Consider the following 17,825-nt stretch of genomic DNA (forward strand, 5'->3'; position numbering starts at 1 on the left):
CACCAGGTTTAGAATTTCTTTTTGAAGTAAACCTTGAGCTACTAATGAACAATAATGAACTTGACAGTCCTGACATCAACAACATGCTAAGCTTGGATTGCATACTAATGTAGCCCCAAATGAATTTGTATAAATACATATAGCCCAAACAGTAAGATCTTCAGCTGTTTACATTTGAAAAAGTGATTTAAATATTTCAACGATGAAATGGGGTTTAACGTCCTAAAATATTTCAAAGACAATGGTACTTCCATTTTAAAAGATAGAACAACTCAAGCCTTAAAGCTATGTATCAGTCTGGTATTAGTATTTTTTTAGCCTATCAAATGAAATCAACACCATTAGAACCATGTGACAGATAATCATCTGGTACTAATATTTACAGTCATACAGGAATTGTTTACAACTGATGGGCAGAGGACATGTCCAGACAAACAAAATATGTAGCAATATATGGATTGACAATGAGGGCATTTTTTTAGTGAATTAAAATTCATATTCTTTGTTATACATAAAATTGAATTTCTTACATTTTGTCTTATCAACCTATTGTTTTAGCAACATAAATGATTTTGATAAAACATTTTAAGTGTTACTTCTGCCTTGATTTGATATATGCCACCACAAATGAAAGATAGTGGTACATTAATATTTATTATACGTGACAAGTTACTGGAGTGAATGTTGTCGGTGACACATAAGTAAAATAAAGAAGAAATGATTTATATGTGATTTAGAATCTAATATACAAGAGCTATAACATCTAGGGTCATGATTTATTTATATAGAGAAAATATTTCTGATGTCTATGTTAAGATTGTACACACAATGTGACCTATAATTGTAAATTGACTATTCTGTGTGCTGTGAAAGTATTGATTTGTTCTTCAGTACAAGCAGCCTGAAGACACTAATAAACTCTGCATAATAAAGGATAAGAACTAAATTTTTTATCATCACCACATTAAAAAGACACTGGATGTTTTGAGATAAGTTACATTATTAGCGTACAGACATAAACAAAACAAATATCTAACCACATTTATTAGTTGGCCACTATACATGTACATGAGAACCTTCTGCTACTCGTTCAAATTCAATTGATTTCATGTATATTTAAATAATGAATATAATAGAAATATGTTTAACATCTTGTGGAGATTGTAATATCTGTTTCTATGGTTATTTGTGAAATGCAGGGCTGGAATTTTCCCAGAAGAGCATTGTTTTTGCTTACTCTTCTTCTAAGTATAACTGCAAGGAATCTTTTATGTAATTAATAGAAAGGGAATGAATAATATCTTGTCAGTAATTAGAGGGTCAAATTTCAGTCTAATTAAAATAAGATTACTTCTTTTCGTTTCATTTTGTGTTTACTATTGTGTTAGCCTTTATACTACATACAGTCTAACAACATCTTTGAGTTCAATTGACCTGTACTAAGCGATCTTTAAGCCAATGAAGAGATGCTTTATATATGTTGATTTGTGCAGTACACATAAGGGTCACCAAACTTAATTTTTAAAATCAGGATGGACTATATATCTATTAGAACTATAATCAAATTAGTCAAATTTGATATTTTTGTGCTGTGGAAAAAAGTCAAAATAGAAACACAGAATGTATATCTTTTTTTACACAGAATGGAAAAGGTTATTTTCCTGAATTGACCCCATAAAGCCAACGTGGCAGACAGTGTGTGACCGAGAAGTATACATGTAGGTAGAGTATAAGTAACATGTAGATGAAATAATGACCTGTATGTACATTGTATGTGGTACATGTTTTTATATATGTTGAGTTGATTATAGCTAGTAAAGGTTAAACCATGAGATGATAAACTACATATATTATAGAACTTGTCCATTTAGGCTTTGGGGGGTGAAAATAGAGTAATTGGATGATTAGTAGCATATTCCATCTGGTTACCTCCATGTTAACCAGCACACAATCTGTCCATACAAACTGTCTATAAATCAGGCATTTCTAACTTATAAAATCATAAAATGAAATTTTAATCTGTCAAAATTTATTTTCCTAAATATAACCTTGTATGATAGAACTAACATTCCTATGCCTTCAGCGCTAATACATGATTTATTTTTGGAACAGACACTGGTCCCCAAAGGCCCTACTGCTACTCATCTTGTTGCTGTTCATGATTAAACAATGACAACATTAATATATATAATAGACTTTTTTTAATATGAATCCATGCTTCTTTTTTTTATTGTGACAATATTTCATGTTTTTAAAAAAGCAGGGAAATATATGTATATGCCGGACAGCTACAGGTTACCTTAAATCAGCCTGCATGTATCAATATTTAAGTAACATTCTTATCACAAAACCTTACCACAAATTCAATGTTTGCTACGACCTAGTACAAATACTACCAATTGGTAAAGATAACATGCTTGGTCGAAGATGTTTGTATTTCTGGACTTAAAGACATGATGAAAATGAAAGGTGAGAGTAGGTTTAACCAGATGTATTAGTGGACAGGCATCGAGTGGGCATAAATTAAACAGGTAGCCTACTGGCTGGTAGTCAATCAAAGTTGAATGCTGTGCAACTTAAAATTAAATCTTATTAACATCTGAGAAAGTCAAGTAAAATGTTTTTTAATATGTTTTTTTCTTATATTCTGTATTTAATATTTTTTAAAGTTTTATCAGTGTGTCATATTCTGTCTAATTACTGTATACATACAACCAAGGAAATGCTGAATTCTCAAAATGTTTTAGTTAAGTTTTTTGTGAATAAGGTACCAGAAGGATAAAGACGAAATGAAATAAAGATATAATTATAATTCCATTCAAATAATTCAGTGTACAGATAGATGCTTCATACGGTCAAGAGAAACTTGTTGAGGTACTTAAGTAGGTTCTCTTACAGATACAGATCCAGTTAAAATAGCTACTAAATGATGATATTACTCAGTTTTTTGTAGTTATGTTATAAATTTAAGCAGGAAACATTTATTGAAATTTTGTGATGATATTGAAAACTATCAAAATAAAAATGTATGGTTTAGAACGATGTAGGATTTTGGAATTGTTTATCATGGCATATCCATGGAATTAAACATCCTTTCAACACAACCAGATCATATGGTAAATCCTCATCCTGCTTCTGTGAATTACTTTCACAAATGGAATCTTGAGCAAGCAGTAGCACTGGCAAAACTCACCTACTGCCGTGTACAATTGAACCCACAACCACACTGATTCAAAGTACAACACTTGACTACCAATCTCGTGCTAAGCGTGCTCCCTAAGATCTACAAATATTTGCATTAAGCTAAGAGAATATTACCTCAGCATGTTTACCAGGAGTTAGAACTCTTTTACACTCTTCACATCGTAAACAGGTTGGATGCCAGTGGACACCTAAAGATGTTTTTCTCTCGGCTGAAGAAAAAAAAAAAAAATCTTTTAGACATTTTGTCAAAAACCTCTAAATGTCAATCCTGCAATACTGTGAAACAAGAAATCAATGTGTTAACTGCAATATATCACTAGATACATTAATTTCAATATGTATGCTTTTCCTCTTGAATTATTTCATTTTTTTTTTTATAGATTCTCTTAATACGGATGCACATTCATGGATTCACCAGCTGGTGGGACTGTGTGATAATTTTAAAAAAAATTAATATCAATTCCACTCTTTGATTGGATGAACCCCTCAAAATGGATTCCAGGGGCCATCACCCCCTCTGCTTTCCTACACACCACTGTGACACATTTATAGGGAATCATCTTTCCTGTGATGACTTTTGGATTATTACAGCCACACAATTTTATGATGCTTAAAGGGCAATTGATCCATAACCCTGACCCACAAATTCAAGATGGACATGTCAATATAAAATCATTGACTGTAGGTGTGACAGCAACATATACGATTTTTGACCTTGAGTATGCATTAGTGGAATTAATTATCTCCACCAGATAACAAAAAAACTGTTATGTTTGTCTGGTTACTTTAAACTACCACTCATGTAGAACACCAACTGTTTTCTCACTTTGACCTTGTGACCTGTGTCTTCTCACACTGTCATACAGATTGGTATACCACTTATCTGAAATGTTTTCTACTTAAGTCATTCTTCTACACATCCATCACATGGGGAATTAGCTGGTCATGGTCATGGATCAACAATATTAAAGGTCATTATTTTAAAATCATATACTCAAAAAATGTTTAACATGTTCTATCATATACGCAATATTTCTTCTTGAAGGTTATGTCATGCTCAGATAAAGACTATCAACTAGTCATAGTAATTAGATTTCAATCGGGTCTGAGTCACAGATCTTCATTTGATGTTATGTGTCACAGACTAAACCAGTAAATAATCAATGATTTTTACGTTAAAACAGTTTATTTTACAACTGGGAACATTAAATAAAATATATATTGATTAGCAGCTCCTATTTGTTATCCAACATTTGACTGGGGAATATACAAATACTACATGTACTCAGTGAATATATATTTATCGCTGAAATACATATGTTACGTGTCTTGCTAGATACATCGAGGTAAAGGCCCCTGCACACACAACAGATTAATTGGCGCCAACAGCCCAATTTCTCATTGAGAACAATCTGTCAGGAAAATCATGCAGTGCACATCACACAGATTTTCCGTCATGGATTGCATGATAATAACCTATCGCTATCATTGTTGTGACAATGTTTAAGTGTTCACCTTTATTACAATTGAATTAAAACGCAGATCTATATTTATTGGTTTTGTTTTTTGGACTTCCGATGGCCTCCACCACATCAAGATTTGACAGGCTCCAGTGGAAGTCTGTCATTCGATTAATCAATCAGCGTCAGTGTTACACGTGGGTATACGAAAATAGAACTTTTGATTTCATTTGTTTTATATCGGTCCACGGATCCTTGTGTAGTGAAGACAAGTAAAACCAAATTTTGAACTATAAAAAACGAAACAAAATAAGATCTGTGTTTTGATCAGAATGCCCATACTAAAATCTGCTATCAAAGTGTGCATTTGAACATTTATTTGGCAACCCAGATGATTTGAAAGTGAGAGATTGTCTGGCAGTAGTGTAAACTTGTATATATGAGATGAAACAGTAGGGACAACCTGTTAGGTTTTAATATTTATCACAGACCATCAGTGTTGAAAATTGTTGAGAAAATCATTGAAACAATGCACGTATAGCTGCCAGTATGAATGATGTGTCATCACAACTGATGTCTTCAGACATGAGAATGCTTTTAGCAGGTTTCCAGTAAGGCCCATGGACTAACTTAATAGTCACTCTTCCAATATCAAAGACATAGATTTCATTGATGCAACGCATATCTTATATTATGTTGGAATAGGAACCAGGTGGAACTCAGGTCCTGTTTTTGGAGAGGGGTAAGTCCAAACCTGATCATTACCTTCGAAGAACATCACCCACAAGAAGAAGAACAACAAGGTAATTAGCACCTTGGGCCCAGTTCCTGATTCTAAAATGGCACATTTGAGGGCATACCAGTGTTACTCATGGCAGTTTATTTCTTAAAATAAAAAACCCTTAATAATTAAACACATTTTTTGTTAGAGGTGGATCTAAAATTTGTCTGGAGTGTTAACATTTCTTTTCAGTAAATATTTGTATTTGTTTGAAACAATCTACACAATGATTACTTTAAAACTACATGTATACAAAGCTGCAGCAACAAACAGGTTTTAAATCTATTGACATTAATTAGCCTGTATTTGTTTCTTTTAAACAATCTTCAAGTCATGTTAATCTTATTTTCAAACAATACAGTTTCATCGGCTTGACGGAGAAATCTGAAAACGGGTGTCACTCTGCAGTGTACAGCTGATTATGTAAGAAATGAATACGTAAATGTTTTTAACCAATCAATAGAAGTAGTTGTAAAGTGCAAATATTTTAATTTGTAAAACTGCTTGCAGAAACTTATGCCATTTACCCCAAATTTTTTTTAAATATTTACTATATTATCTTTAACTGGCACCAACATATGTATACATGAACTACGTACGTATTAATGGAATGAATGAATGAAATGGATAATCAAGACCATGTTTTTTTGTCGTACCGATTTTAGTAATGATGATTGAGGCTGGGCCTAAAATTCAAATGCTAATATCTCGGTTCAGAGTGGGGCAATTTAACTGAAATTTTCAGCATATTTCCTCTACATTATCTAGTTTTTAACTATTATAGTGAGAACTGCCAGCTATTTATCTATCTTTCATAATGCCCCTTTAATGACCAGCCTCACCATGGAACAACATGCCTCAAACAAATAACACAGGACCATTGAACGGTCAGATTGATTAAACTGTCATATCAAGGAGCTAATATAGAGGAGGTTTGTATCAAAAACATATGAGGTGAGTTTATATACATGTACCCAGATACCGTAATCTCTCAAAATAGATTGACTCATATCTAAACAATCTTTTATATCATATATCAGTTTACATGTTTAATTTCATCTTATTTAATCATCTTATATAAATTATAGTCATATACTATACATATTGAAGCAGTATAAGGCAATAAAAAAGTTATATTTGAAATGGTTCAACTTCAATTAATCACTATTATATGCCTGCAATAAAAATTATTGTCAAGTTGTTAACCCAGTTGGATCATTTGGTCCCATTTAAATGCAGGTGACCAAGTAGACTGGAAACAAAATGAAATGGGGTGCTACTTTTCTGCACCAACTAAGCTAATGAATATAGGTCTATTCAATATGTATTTCAATTAAACTTTATTAATGTTTTGATGTTTAGCCAATGCTGAAAAATTACACATGTTGGTTTATACAATAAACTTTCATTAACTTACTAAAGTGGTGGGGAGTTTGACATTAAACCAAATATCCCAACCCAAGTCAATGCTTTATTTTGACCTAATTATTGCATTAAAACGTCACGATCTGTCTTTCACAGCAATCCAGCCCGTATTTGTAAAGGAATGGAATTTAACTTCTTCTCAACACAATACAATCATGTACTTCGTCATTTTGTCACTTATATACTGTAAGTTTTGTCTATTGTCACATGATAATTTTACCCAGACAGCAACATTTCTTCTCATTCTTCACTAAATTCCTATAGTCTCAAGGGATCTTCTATGTTTAGAACAATATGTATTATCTAATCCAAAAGACTAGACACCCACCCAGAGTGGGAGAGTATAAAACTGTATAGGGGGTTACAATTCTTACAATAATTATCTCAAGAGCCAACTCAAATCCCCCCAAAAAAATCTGATATCCTGATTTCAAAATTTTGAGATCCAAAAGTAGAGGTATTAAGAATCTAATTCAGATAAAGTTAATGCAGAATTATCACAATGTTTAAATTGATTTATTAAGATACAATCATGATCTAGATTCAGCGCTTTTGGGATTTGGATATTATTATGTTGCTATAACATTCTGAATACAGCCAGATCATGTAGATCTAGTCTAATAATTAACATAAATAATTTATTATACAGGTATTTTTGTCACGTAATGAAATCCCTTGGCAGTAATGTTTTCATTCAATAAACTACACTATCTGAAAAGGGTTATTCACCAAGTGGTAAGTATTGATTGATCAAGAAAATTTAGCATGTACCTTGACGAGGACCCGCAGTGCTTTCTAGAAAATAAGATAATTAAAGCAAACAATAAAGGTGAATCCATTTCCTCTGAGTCTTCACTTGAACAATATAAAAAAAATAAAGCTGTTTTTTTGCAAGATGTTTGTGGAAAGGAATACAAAATCAATGCCTATAGGTTTAATTTAATAATATGACTTTGATACTAGCTGAATTACATTCATCATGTATTTTGAACAAAGATGTTTGTGGAAAGGAATACAAAATCAATGCCTATAGGTTTAATTTAATAATATGACTTTGATACTAGCTGAATTACATTCATCATGTATTTTGAACAAAGGTGATAAAAAACAAAGTCCATTTTATTTAAAGAGGTATTATTCAAGAGCTAAATCTGCCCATTGCAGGTCTTTCTTTAGGGCGTAAATGTTATATAAATTATTAATTTGACATTTATTAACGTGAAGGAACCATAATCAACCCTTGATGCCATCGGATGACTTCAATTTTAAGTATATTAGAATGGTTAGGCCATTTAATGATGTAATTTAAAAATGGAGAAGTGAGGCTAAGCCTTAAACAACCAGTACCGTGATTATGATAATAAACAATCAATGTACACATCTTTGTCAGAACTACAAATATTGATGACTTTGCTTAGAATAAAGTAAATTAAATGAATTTTTCAATATATTCATTTTGCATTATCTATTTTTGAACTATGATAGTAAGAACGGCCAGTTCTTTATTATTATTATTATTCAAGAGCTAAATCTGCCCATTGCAGGTCTTTATTTAGGGCGTAAATGTTATATAAATTATTAATTAGACATTTATTAACATTAAAAGACCATAATCAACCCTCGATTCCATCGGATGACTTCAACTTTAAGTATATTAGAATGGTTAGGCCATTTAATGATGTAATTTAAAAATGGAGAAGTGAGGCTAAGCCTTAAACAACCAGTACCATGGTTATGATAATAAACAAATCAATGTACACATCTTGTCAGAACTACAAATATTGATAACTTTGCTTAGAATAAAGTAAATTAAATGAATTTTTCAATATATTCATTTTGCAATATCTATTTTTGAACTATGACAGTAAGAACGGTCAGTTCTGTATCTAAATGTTACATAATGTATCTTTAAGTTTTGGTTTGAAAAATCTGTAAAAGAAGATTTTTGATGTGGTAAAATTTTTAAAAAATTTTGAAACTTTTCATAAGTTCATGTGTAAGTACTACATAGTAGTAACTTTTTGCTGACAAGTTATTATTTGGTCATTAACAGAATAAATTATATCGTCTGTGAAGTGTCAAAAAGGGTGTTTCTAAGGATTCCTAAAGATTAAGAAATAGAACCTTTTGCATTTCAAAATGTCCACAAATCAAGATACAACATTTGGACACATGATACCCCGAATAGTTCTAATTGGTGTAGAGATACACAGCTTAGACAGAAATGTGCACATTAATTGGGAGATTTTAAAAATGCAAAAAAGTGTATTTGACTAATTTCACGAGATACACCCTTTTGACACTTCACCGACGACATATATTTATCTGCCCTTACTGCTGTCTTTTATTCAGTTTATTAACTTATTTTAAACTAAGGTTCAAATGATAGAAAATATATTCTTGTAATGCTTAACACAAACTACTCTGACCAATCCAATGGTTTCGTTCTGAATTTGTTTATGTTACAGTTATGTCTACATAGCTTTAATGTTTATTATCTCAAGAACTTGCCCATTTCTAAAATTGATATTTTTATATCCCAATAGAATGAATAAATGAAATCGGGTTTAATATCTGTCTTTTTGCACGACCTGAACCATTGAAAACAGGCATGAGCAATGTGTCATGTGGGAAATTTTGGTGCTACATTGTATGATCTACTTCTATTTTGATTTTCATTTGTTTTCAAGGATCTGGAAACATGGTGGCTCGCTAACCGGGAAGTCCCTTGTTCGATCCCTGAGTTGACCAAGATAGGGCCTGGCAAGGGACAACATATAGTTGTTCAGATGGGACGAAAAAATCAAGGTCCCATGTACGCATTGGCGAGCATGTAAAGGAACCCTTGACAGTTCAAATTTAATATATAGTGCTGCTGTCTTGGCAAATTTTCCCCTCATAGTACACTGTATGGTCCATGCCAGTCTTCATTAGGACTTTAAACCCCATTTTAATTTTGTTTTTCCTAGCCCGGCCTTTTGTTATGCACCTCTGACAAAGGGAACCGGGCTGGAAACACGCGAGGAAATTTCTTGACCAGCACCAGGATGAAACCTCAGGACGTCCTTACATTGTATCTGATTGAGTGTAGGACCAAGATTACATGTATTTCATACATACTGCTTTTATTAAACATAATAAAATTGAATCCCGCAACAATCAGCTAGAAAGGGTTGAAAATGTAACTGAATAAGTAAACAATGATGAATCAGACCTGCATTGGCTATTATTATTTGTTAAGAAAGTACAAATCAATTTTACAACAAAATTGAATTCATAAATAACCAACAGCTGTAAAGGCAAGACTAAAACAGGTAGAAAATTATAAACCAGTTATTCTAGTGATTTTATATAGGTTAACGACTAATGAAGTTTGAACATAAAAAAATAATTGCAGTATTCAAATCAATATTTTAATATAGCTAATGGCAACTACATATATATTAAATATATTCATTAAAATATTTAATAACACCTTTCAGTTCAACTGTTTAGAGAATCAAAAATTATATCTATTGTCTTCATAATGCCCAGTAATACTAGTGGTGTTATGCAGTTTTCAGGCAAAGAATTGTCAAATTCTTACCTTAAAACACTTATAAATACTCAAGGAGGAGAAGTTACAACATTTGTGGGTACTTTACACAAATATTACCTACATGTAACTGTACACTAACAAATCTCATATACTAACATTCAGGCCAGTTATAATAGGTAACAAGAGTTTAATAAGTGTACTCAACCACGACTATGTAACTATGTTCACACATACTACAAATGAATGAAGGTGTGGTTCTATAAAGGGCATTAAAAAACAGCAACCTTAATATAAATAAATACAAATAGGTCAATGTTGGTGTATAAAAGCCAGATTTTTTTTCCAGAATTTTTATAACATGGCAATATCCTTCGATGAATGCAGGAATCCCAATTTCTTTGTCAGAAATTTCTCAATCTTAACCTAAAAGAATGAATGAATGAATAATGTCCTACTTTTCTGCACCAAACAGGGTGTGATGACAGCAACCTAAAAGAGGAATAAGCACGATTATATTCTACACAGCATGCATACAGAGTATTACAAAGAAAATTCACCAGTTTGTGATACAGACAGCAGTCTTCATTTCTATATGCCCACATTGAAATTTGGTTGTATATTGCTGTATCCCCAGTTCTTGTGAACAATCTACAGCCTACATTTATTATAGGTCCTTTTAACTTTATATTATTATGTTGTTACTGAGATGAAGAATCCTATTGATTTTCAACAAAATTGGTTAATTATTTCCATAGTAATGGCCCATGTTTCCTTAGATGTATTATTCAACAACTTTCTTTTATTCAACAGTTTTGGACCTTGTTCACTTTAAAGTCATCATCTGATCTACTTTTATGTTCTTTGCTTAGACTATTGCAAGGAATAACAATTACAACAATTTCTGATAATTACCTCAAAAGTTATTGCCAATGATTATGTCATATTATCTTGTGAATGCTTCAGTTATATTATTACATACAGTACATTGTATAAAGTCTTTATTTTTTATTTACATAAAAAGATTCACAAAGTAACAACCTTTGTAGACTGATTGTATGACTTAGCGACTGTGGGTGTATTTTTCATTGCCTGGCAACCCATCTTTCATCTCTACTGTGATGATTTTTAGTATAAACTAAAACAACTGTACCTATGACTTACATGTAACTGAAATAGCATATTAGATCAACCCCATTCAGTGCTTTTAATAAACATCCTGTTCATTTCATTTTTAAATAAATCCATGCCTCACCTGACATATTTATCACTTACCATCTATACTAGAAACCTAAAGCTCAGTCTTTTCACTGTTGACTGATTTTTCAGTTAAGTACCCTGTTCATGTATTTAAACAGCTCACTAATGCAAAAGAAGAAAAATGATTTCATCGAGGCTCAAGGACAAAATACTTTACATCCAGTGATAGAACATACGAAATTTGACATCAAGTTACTGCAAATTAGCACATTTTAGCACATTCGTACACACACCTATTCGCAATATCTGTTTATCTTTTTTTCCATACAAACATTTGTAGTTTCAGGCGAATTTATGAGATTAGACTTGTATAAATCATGTTAAAAATCGTCCCAGGAAACCCATTCATTTCCTAGTTTTACTTCTTTGATGAATGCGGTTCATGAATGAAAGTATGGAAATCGAAAGCTGTTTATGCTTCAGTGTATCCAAATTTTAATAAGCTGTGCTAATATTCCAAGTTATTACACTGGTTTTCTTTGTTGATTAATGCATGTTGGTGTGTCAAGACATGGTGTATTTAGTCAGAAAACATGTAAAATATTTCATTTTATTTCTTTTTGTCTTCATTTATTATGCAATTTAACAAAACTTAGTTAAATAGACCAAACATTATGACTACCCATGGATTGCGGGGAGGGGAGGGGCTAAAAGAGTCCTGTGGCGAAAGAAGTCTTACTTTGCCAATGAGTGGTACAGCTTTATGCAAGTTGATCCAAAACATATACATATGTGTGTGATTCTTTCCCATTTAATAACTGAGAATTATGGCACAAAAACAATTCAACCAACAAATTTTTGCAATTTGTTTGCAAAAATTTTGAACATAATTTTTGAGGTAAAGGCAATATTTGAACGTATTTAATAAAATGAAATGAGGTCTAACTTCCTACTGTTCTGCTCCTGACTGGGCTAATGAAGACGGGCATATGCCATACAGTGTGCTATGAAGGAAATTTTGCCTGGGCAGCGGCACCATGGCCTACTCTTATATCAAATTCCATCTGCAAAGGGATCTTTTATGTGAACCTGGGTTTTTCATACCATCCAAACGACTAGACAGCAGTCTTAGTCAGGCCCTCGGTCCTGCAGCACTGACAAGTTGAAACGTCAGAAAATCCTGATAAACTTTCTCGGCCAATGCCGGGATCAAACACGTGACCTCCAAGCTAGCCAGCCAGTGACTTACCCACTTAACCACCGTGGCTCCTACGTATTAAATAGGGCACATCTTATAATCCTTTATGATGTAATAATATAACTTTGCAAGTTAATTATAGTTCATATCCGTCCTTAATTTTATGTAGTTTGCTTGTCTTAAAATATCCATATCCTATTCATATTGAGAATCCAAATATATTATAGGATTTATATAAGTTCATGCAAGTATCTGTATTCAGGTCCCAGCCTAGGGACATGAATATTATTTATCAGTATATCACATTATAAATTTCTCAACACAAAGATGAAAGGTTTTTTTATTGTCTGTTATTAGTTATATCAAGGGCGCCATCCAACACTTTAGATTGATACAAGTGGGATTAAGTATGCAAATCTAACACCAAAATATAAAGAAATAACCTATTTCCATGTCTGAGAGCTTTATCTGAATTTATTGATCCATTCAGAAATCATATAGCAATAATCAAATTTCCAATATTTTTTTATATGCTGGCAACATATTCTGACAGAAGATTTCTAATTCGCAGGTTTGAATAATATAAATAAAGATTTTAGGAATTCTCCAGCAGGGACCCCTATACCAGACAAATTATTAGCAATTTACAGTGTCTTTTAGTACAATTAATGATTTCACCAGTATATTATATAGTTTCAAAACAATGAATCTTGTTGATGGGAATCGAGAATCCTTCAGAAAATATTGAATTTGAGCTTCAGTCTATGAAAATATTTGATTCTTCAAGACGATCCCTGACTTAGGCCATGACTGGTTCTCATGGCGAAGTGGGGGGTTGGATGGCGGAATGGTTAGCACGTGCATGCTGTATCATAAGGCCTGTTATTGAGTCAACTGGCGTGGTTTCGAACACCCGGTTGTACGTAAAAGTCCCGAAATGACCTAGTTTGTGTCGAGTGGACGTTAAACCCCATTTCTCGCTCTCTCAATGAGAACCTACATGACAAAAAAAAAACATGCTTGCAGGATAGGACACATTTGACTGGTGAAAATCAAGTGTGATTAGTAGTGTAGGTTGTTGAACAGTTAAATTCTATTTTACCAGGCACACACAATTTTCATGACGCTTCCTTTTGGAAATTCTTAGTGACTAATATAATGCACATATCTTTGTCATCTGATGTCAACTTACTGGATAATCATGAGTAATCTGTATAATTATTTATATTAGATGAGTTGCCTTGGGAAATATGGATGAGGAGTATAAGTTAGTTAAAGCATTCACAATAAGAATTTGAAATAATGTGTATTATACACAGTGTAATTTATATGCGTATTACTATTAACCTTTCATTATTACAGTCATGATAAATTATCAACAATAGGTCTGAATTGTAGGCTACAGCAGACTATATTGGTGTGGGACCATACAAATAGATACCTTAGTGGTATGAACGTTTTACCAATGTATCTTCTCTACATGCTTTAGGGAATACACTTATATTCCACAGGAGACAAATCAGAAATATGATTTATATAAATTAATTTTCATTAATAGACATGAAAAGGCATTACTGTGATATTTGAGACATAATGCACGAACGTTTGTGATGCAAGAAATTCTGCAATAACCCCTGGCCATGGATGCCATAATAATTTTACTTTACAGTGAAACAAAGTCACAAAGAGTCAGAATTGGTTCAACATTTGGAACCAGCATTTCAGCCTACTATTCATCAAATTCAAAAATGCTAATGGGATCTTTTACGTGCATACCAAGCGTTGGCTTTTATTGACTATAATATATCATCTGCAAATAATGCCTATGACAAATTTTCGATCAAATATTTGAGAACAGAACCATTTTTGGAGATTATGGGAGATTCGATAACGAGTTGGCAGTTCTCACTATAATAGTTAAAAACTAGATAACGTAAAGGCAATTTGCTGAAAATTTTATTCAAATTGATCAATTGTGAACCGAAAACTAAGCGAATGAAATTTCTGCCTAGCCTCTTTCATCATTACTAAAGTCAGTACGATAAACAGCATAGTCTCGATTATCCATTTAATCGTTTAATCGAGAAGGAAAGTTATGCAGTAAATCGGCTCACAATCCACTTAAGATCACAGGCTAGCGATGCCATCTAGAGTTGATTATGGTCTGGATAAGTTAATTAATGTCTAATTAATAATTTAGATAACATTTCAGGCCTAAAGAAAGACCTGCAATACACAGATTTAGCTCTTGCATAATGTATGTTTAAATAACATTCAGAGAGTTTAACTCAAAAACATAAATATGGTTTCACTCTACATTAATGATTTTTTTCATAACCATTTCAAACTTTTCTCATTCATGTTGATACACAAGCCTTATGGTTTTTTTCTAAGATATTTTTTTTAACAGCTGGGTGTACATACATTATTAGTTTATGCACTTATGCTCCAGTTGATATTGAAATTTAAACCAATGCTGCATTGTTTGAATAATAGTAATCGTGAGTTGTTTTTTGTCAGTGGTCCGATATATAAAATTACCCCATTTTTGTGTGCATATTATATATAATTATTATCATATGTATAGTAATTCAATATATAACCATAGAATTAATGTAATTTTAAACTTTTATTGCTAAAGATTAAATCTAGATAAGAAACATATGAATTTTACTAAAAGATCAATATACATGTACATACAGGCACAAGTTATAATTAGATGGTACAAGTTTAATGGTAATGACTAATGGTTTTCCACAAGCTAATAAATATGAAGGAACCGGTTTGAGGTTTTCGCTCTCTTTAAAACCTGTAATCCATGACAGTATTTGAAATCATGCAGTGCACCCCTACAGATTATAATTAACATGTAATATCTAACATATCACAGTTTATGGGTACATAAAATATTGCAATATAAAGCAATTCTCTTATTCCCAAGTTCTTATACAATACACTGTATGTCTCGGCTTAAACAGGTACATGTAGCTACAGGGGTGTATACATACTGTGTTTGTTGAAATAAAAGCAGAAATAATTAATAAATTGTTTAAACTAAATACCCTGGACATCTCCCCACCAGTATACAAATAGAAAATTACAATCTAGGAATTACTTTAATTAAGTCATTATCACTCTCAATAAGAATGTAAATGTAATTTTTTAAATATGATAAAATATGATATCTATATAAAAAAAATCAAGGCTGTTGGTTGATCTGACTACTTTTTTCATTCATCTTTTCATTTGTTTTTCTTCTTTTATCCTAGTTAGGGATATGGTTTCTGGAGGTTCGTGGCTAGGGTTAGCTACATGTATGAGCGGGAGGGGGCCGCAGGGTTAGGGTTAGAGCCGCCTAAAAAAGTAGTCAGATCAGACAACAATGCCAAAAAATCCAAGCACAGACATACTTGGAATATGATCAATAAACTAATTGAAAAACACTAAACATGTATAATACACCAATGATTTGGTAGATTTGACATTCTTGAAGCTATAATTATACCTGGCCTACTGTACCACAGCCCTATCTTCTTACAATATCAATAAGTATAAGTCACTAATTGGAAGATTTAAAATTCATTTAATAAACTCTGATATGTGTCTGTTTATTTAATCTAGCTAGGTAATTATATTCATGAACTATATATGAGGTAAATAGCCAGTGTTTGAAGTTATTGAAGTTATAACACTTTATACATGTGATGTACATGGGCTAACGTTTTTCAGATATTAAAAATGAATATCATTCAACTCACCAAAATATACAGGTTTCCCGCATTTAGCACAGTTATTGATGTTCATCGTGTTCACTTGGTGAGAAAATATTTTAAGGGTGAAATGATTGCTATATCGTGTATCCTGTTATTTAACCATATTTCATCAGGTCCTCTTTCACTGTATAATGCATTCCACAGCACATCACTTCAGACGACCTGTCCATCCCTTATAGTTACTTATATTCCGTATTATAAAAGTGTAATCGTTGGCCTACCCATGTATAGTTTATGGTATTGTGTCCAATAATCGAACGAATAGCCGATTTATAACATTTAAAACAAAACACGCCGATATTACATGACATTTGTGAGACTCCTTACCCCTCACAACCACGATCAAGAGCGATTCGGTTGACTCGCGTCAACATCAATACAGCGACGGCACATTCCATTCGATAAAGACAATTGGTACTGAGTCCCATTTGGGCGAAACCATTATTATGTCAAAACGCAATTGTCATTTGCTACTGAAAGTTACCGTTGAGATGTTGTTCAAAACAGGCACACAAAATCAGAAGTCCGTGAAATAAAATGCACTCACAACGGCAAATAGAGTTCACACATGGTTTACATTACCTAGTTCACTGTGAATAGAGCTATGCGGTTAAAATATCGATAAAATTGAGCCCATACATAGAGGACATATTAAATAACTTATCTTGTAAAAAAAAAGATACCGATAAAAGAATATACTAACATTTAAAAATAGTATCCTTTCATGGTGGGTTAAAATGTGTTGAATCCACTTGACTAACATTATTACTGAATTGATAAAAATAAAATGACCTAAATTATTTATGCAAACATCTGTCAGATCAGGTCTTGGTTGATGCTTTTCGTAATAAAAATCATTATAATTTAAAGAAACAATAATAATGAATTCGTTTTAACAAAAAATTAAAATTATTCTCTTTAGGAAATTTTATTTTATTCAACTGACTTAAGCCAGCAAATTATATAAGACTGTGTGTCTTGTTTATTGAAGAATAGGAAATAAATGTCTTATAATATTCATAACTATAGCAGGATATCCAGCTTCAACTGAGGCCCAATTTGAACCGAATTATGGTCTAAAACATTCACAGTTAATTTGATACCACATATGGGAGGTGGGGGGGGGCAGAATCGCAACAAAGTGTGATGGGCAAACATACATACATACACACAGACATCGTTAAGACATAGATTTATTTCATTACCAGGCTTCATCACCTAGTTAACATAAAAGGAGGGGCAACAGAAA

At 32.3% G+C, this 17,825-nt stretch overlaps 1 protein-coding gene across 2 annotated transcripts in view; it reads right to left on the bottom strand.

The window, feature by feature from the left end:
• The window catches only part of LOC126811106 (ras association domain-containing protein 2), a 34,958-nt gene extending 17,862 nt beyond the window's left edge, over nt 1–17,096 (bottom strand). The window contains exons 1-2 of one of the 2 annotated variants that reach the window (XM_050536572.2): nt 16,562–17,096; nt 3,319–3,413 (exon numbers count right to left, since the gene is read on the bottom strand). In XM_050536572.2, coding sequence (XP_050392529.2) covers nt 3,319–3,413; nt 16,562–16,607 — 141 coding nt within the window. In that variant the 5' untranslated portion in view covers nt 16,608–17,096. Of the gene's footprint in view, nt 1–3,318; nt 3,414–11,680; nt 11,779–16,561 lie in introns of those variants that run through there. The other variant, XM_050536573.2, reaches the window with a different exon arrangement.
• Nucleotides 17,097–17,825: the final 729 nt, after the last annotated feature.

This window comes from Patella vulgata, chromosome 2 (genome assembly GCF_932274485.2).
Source record: "Patella vulgata chromosome 2, xgPatVulg1.2, whole genome shotgun sequence".
In the NCBI taxonomy this organism is placed as follows: domain Eukaryota; kingdom Metazoa; phylum Mollusca; class Gastropoda; family Patellidae; genus Patella; species Patella vulgata.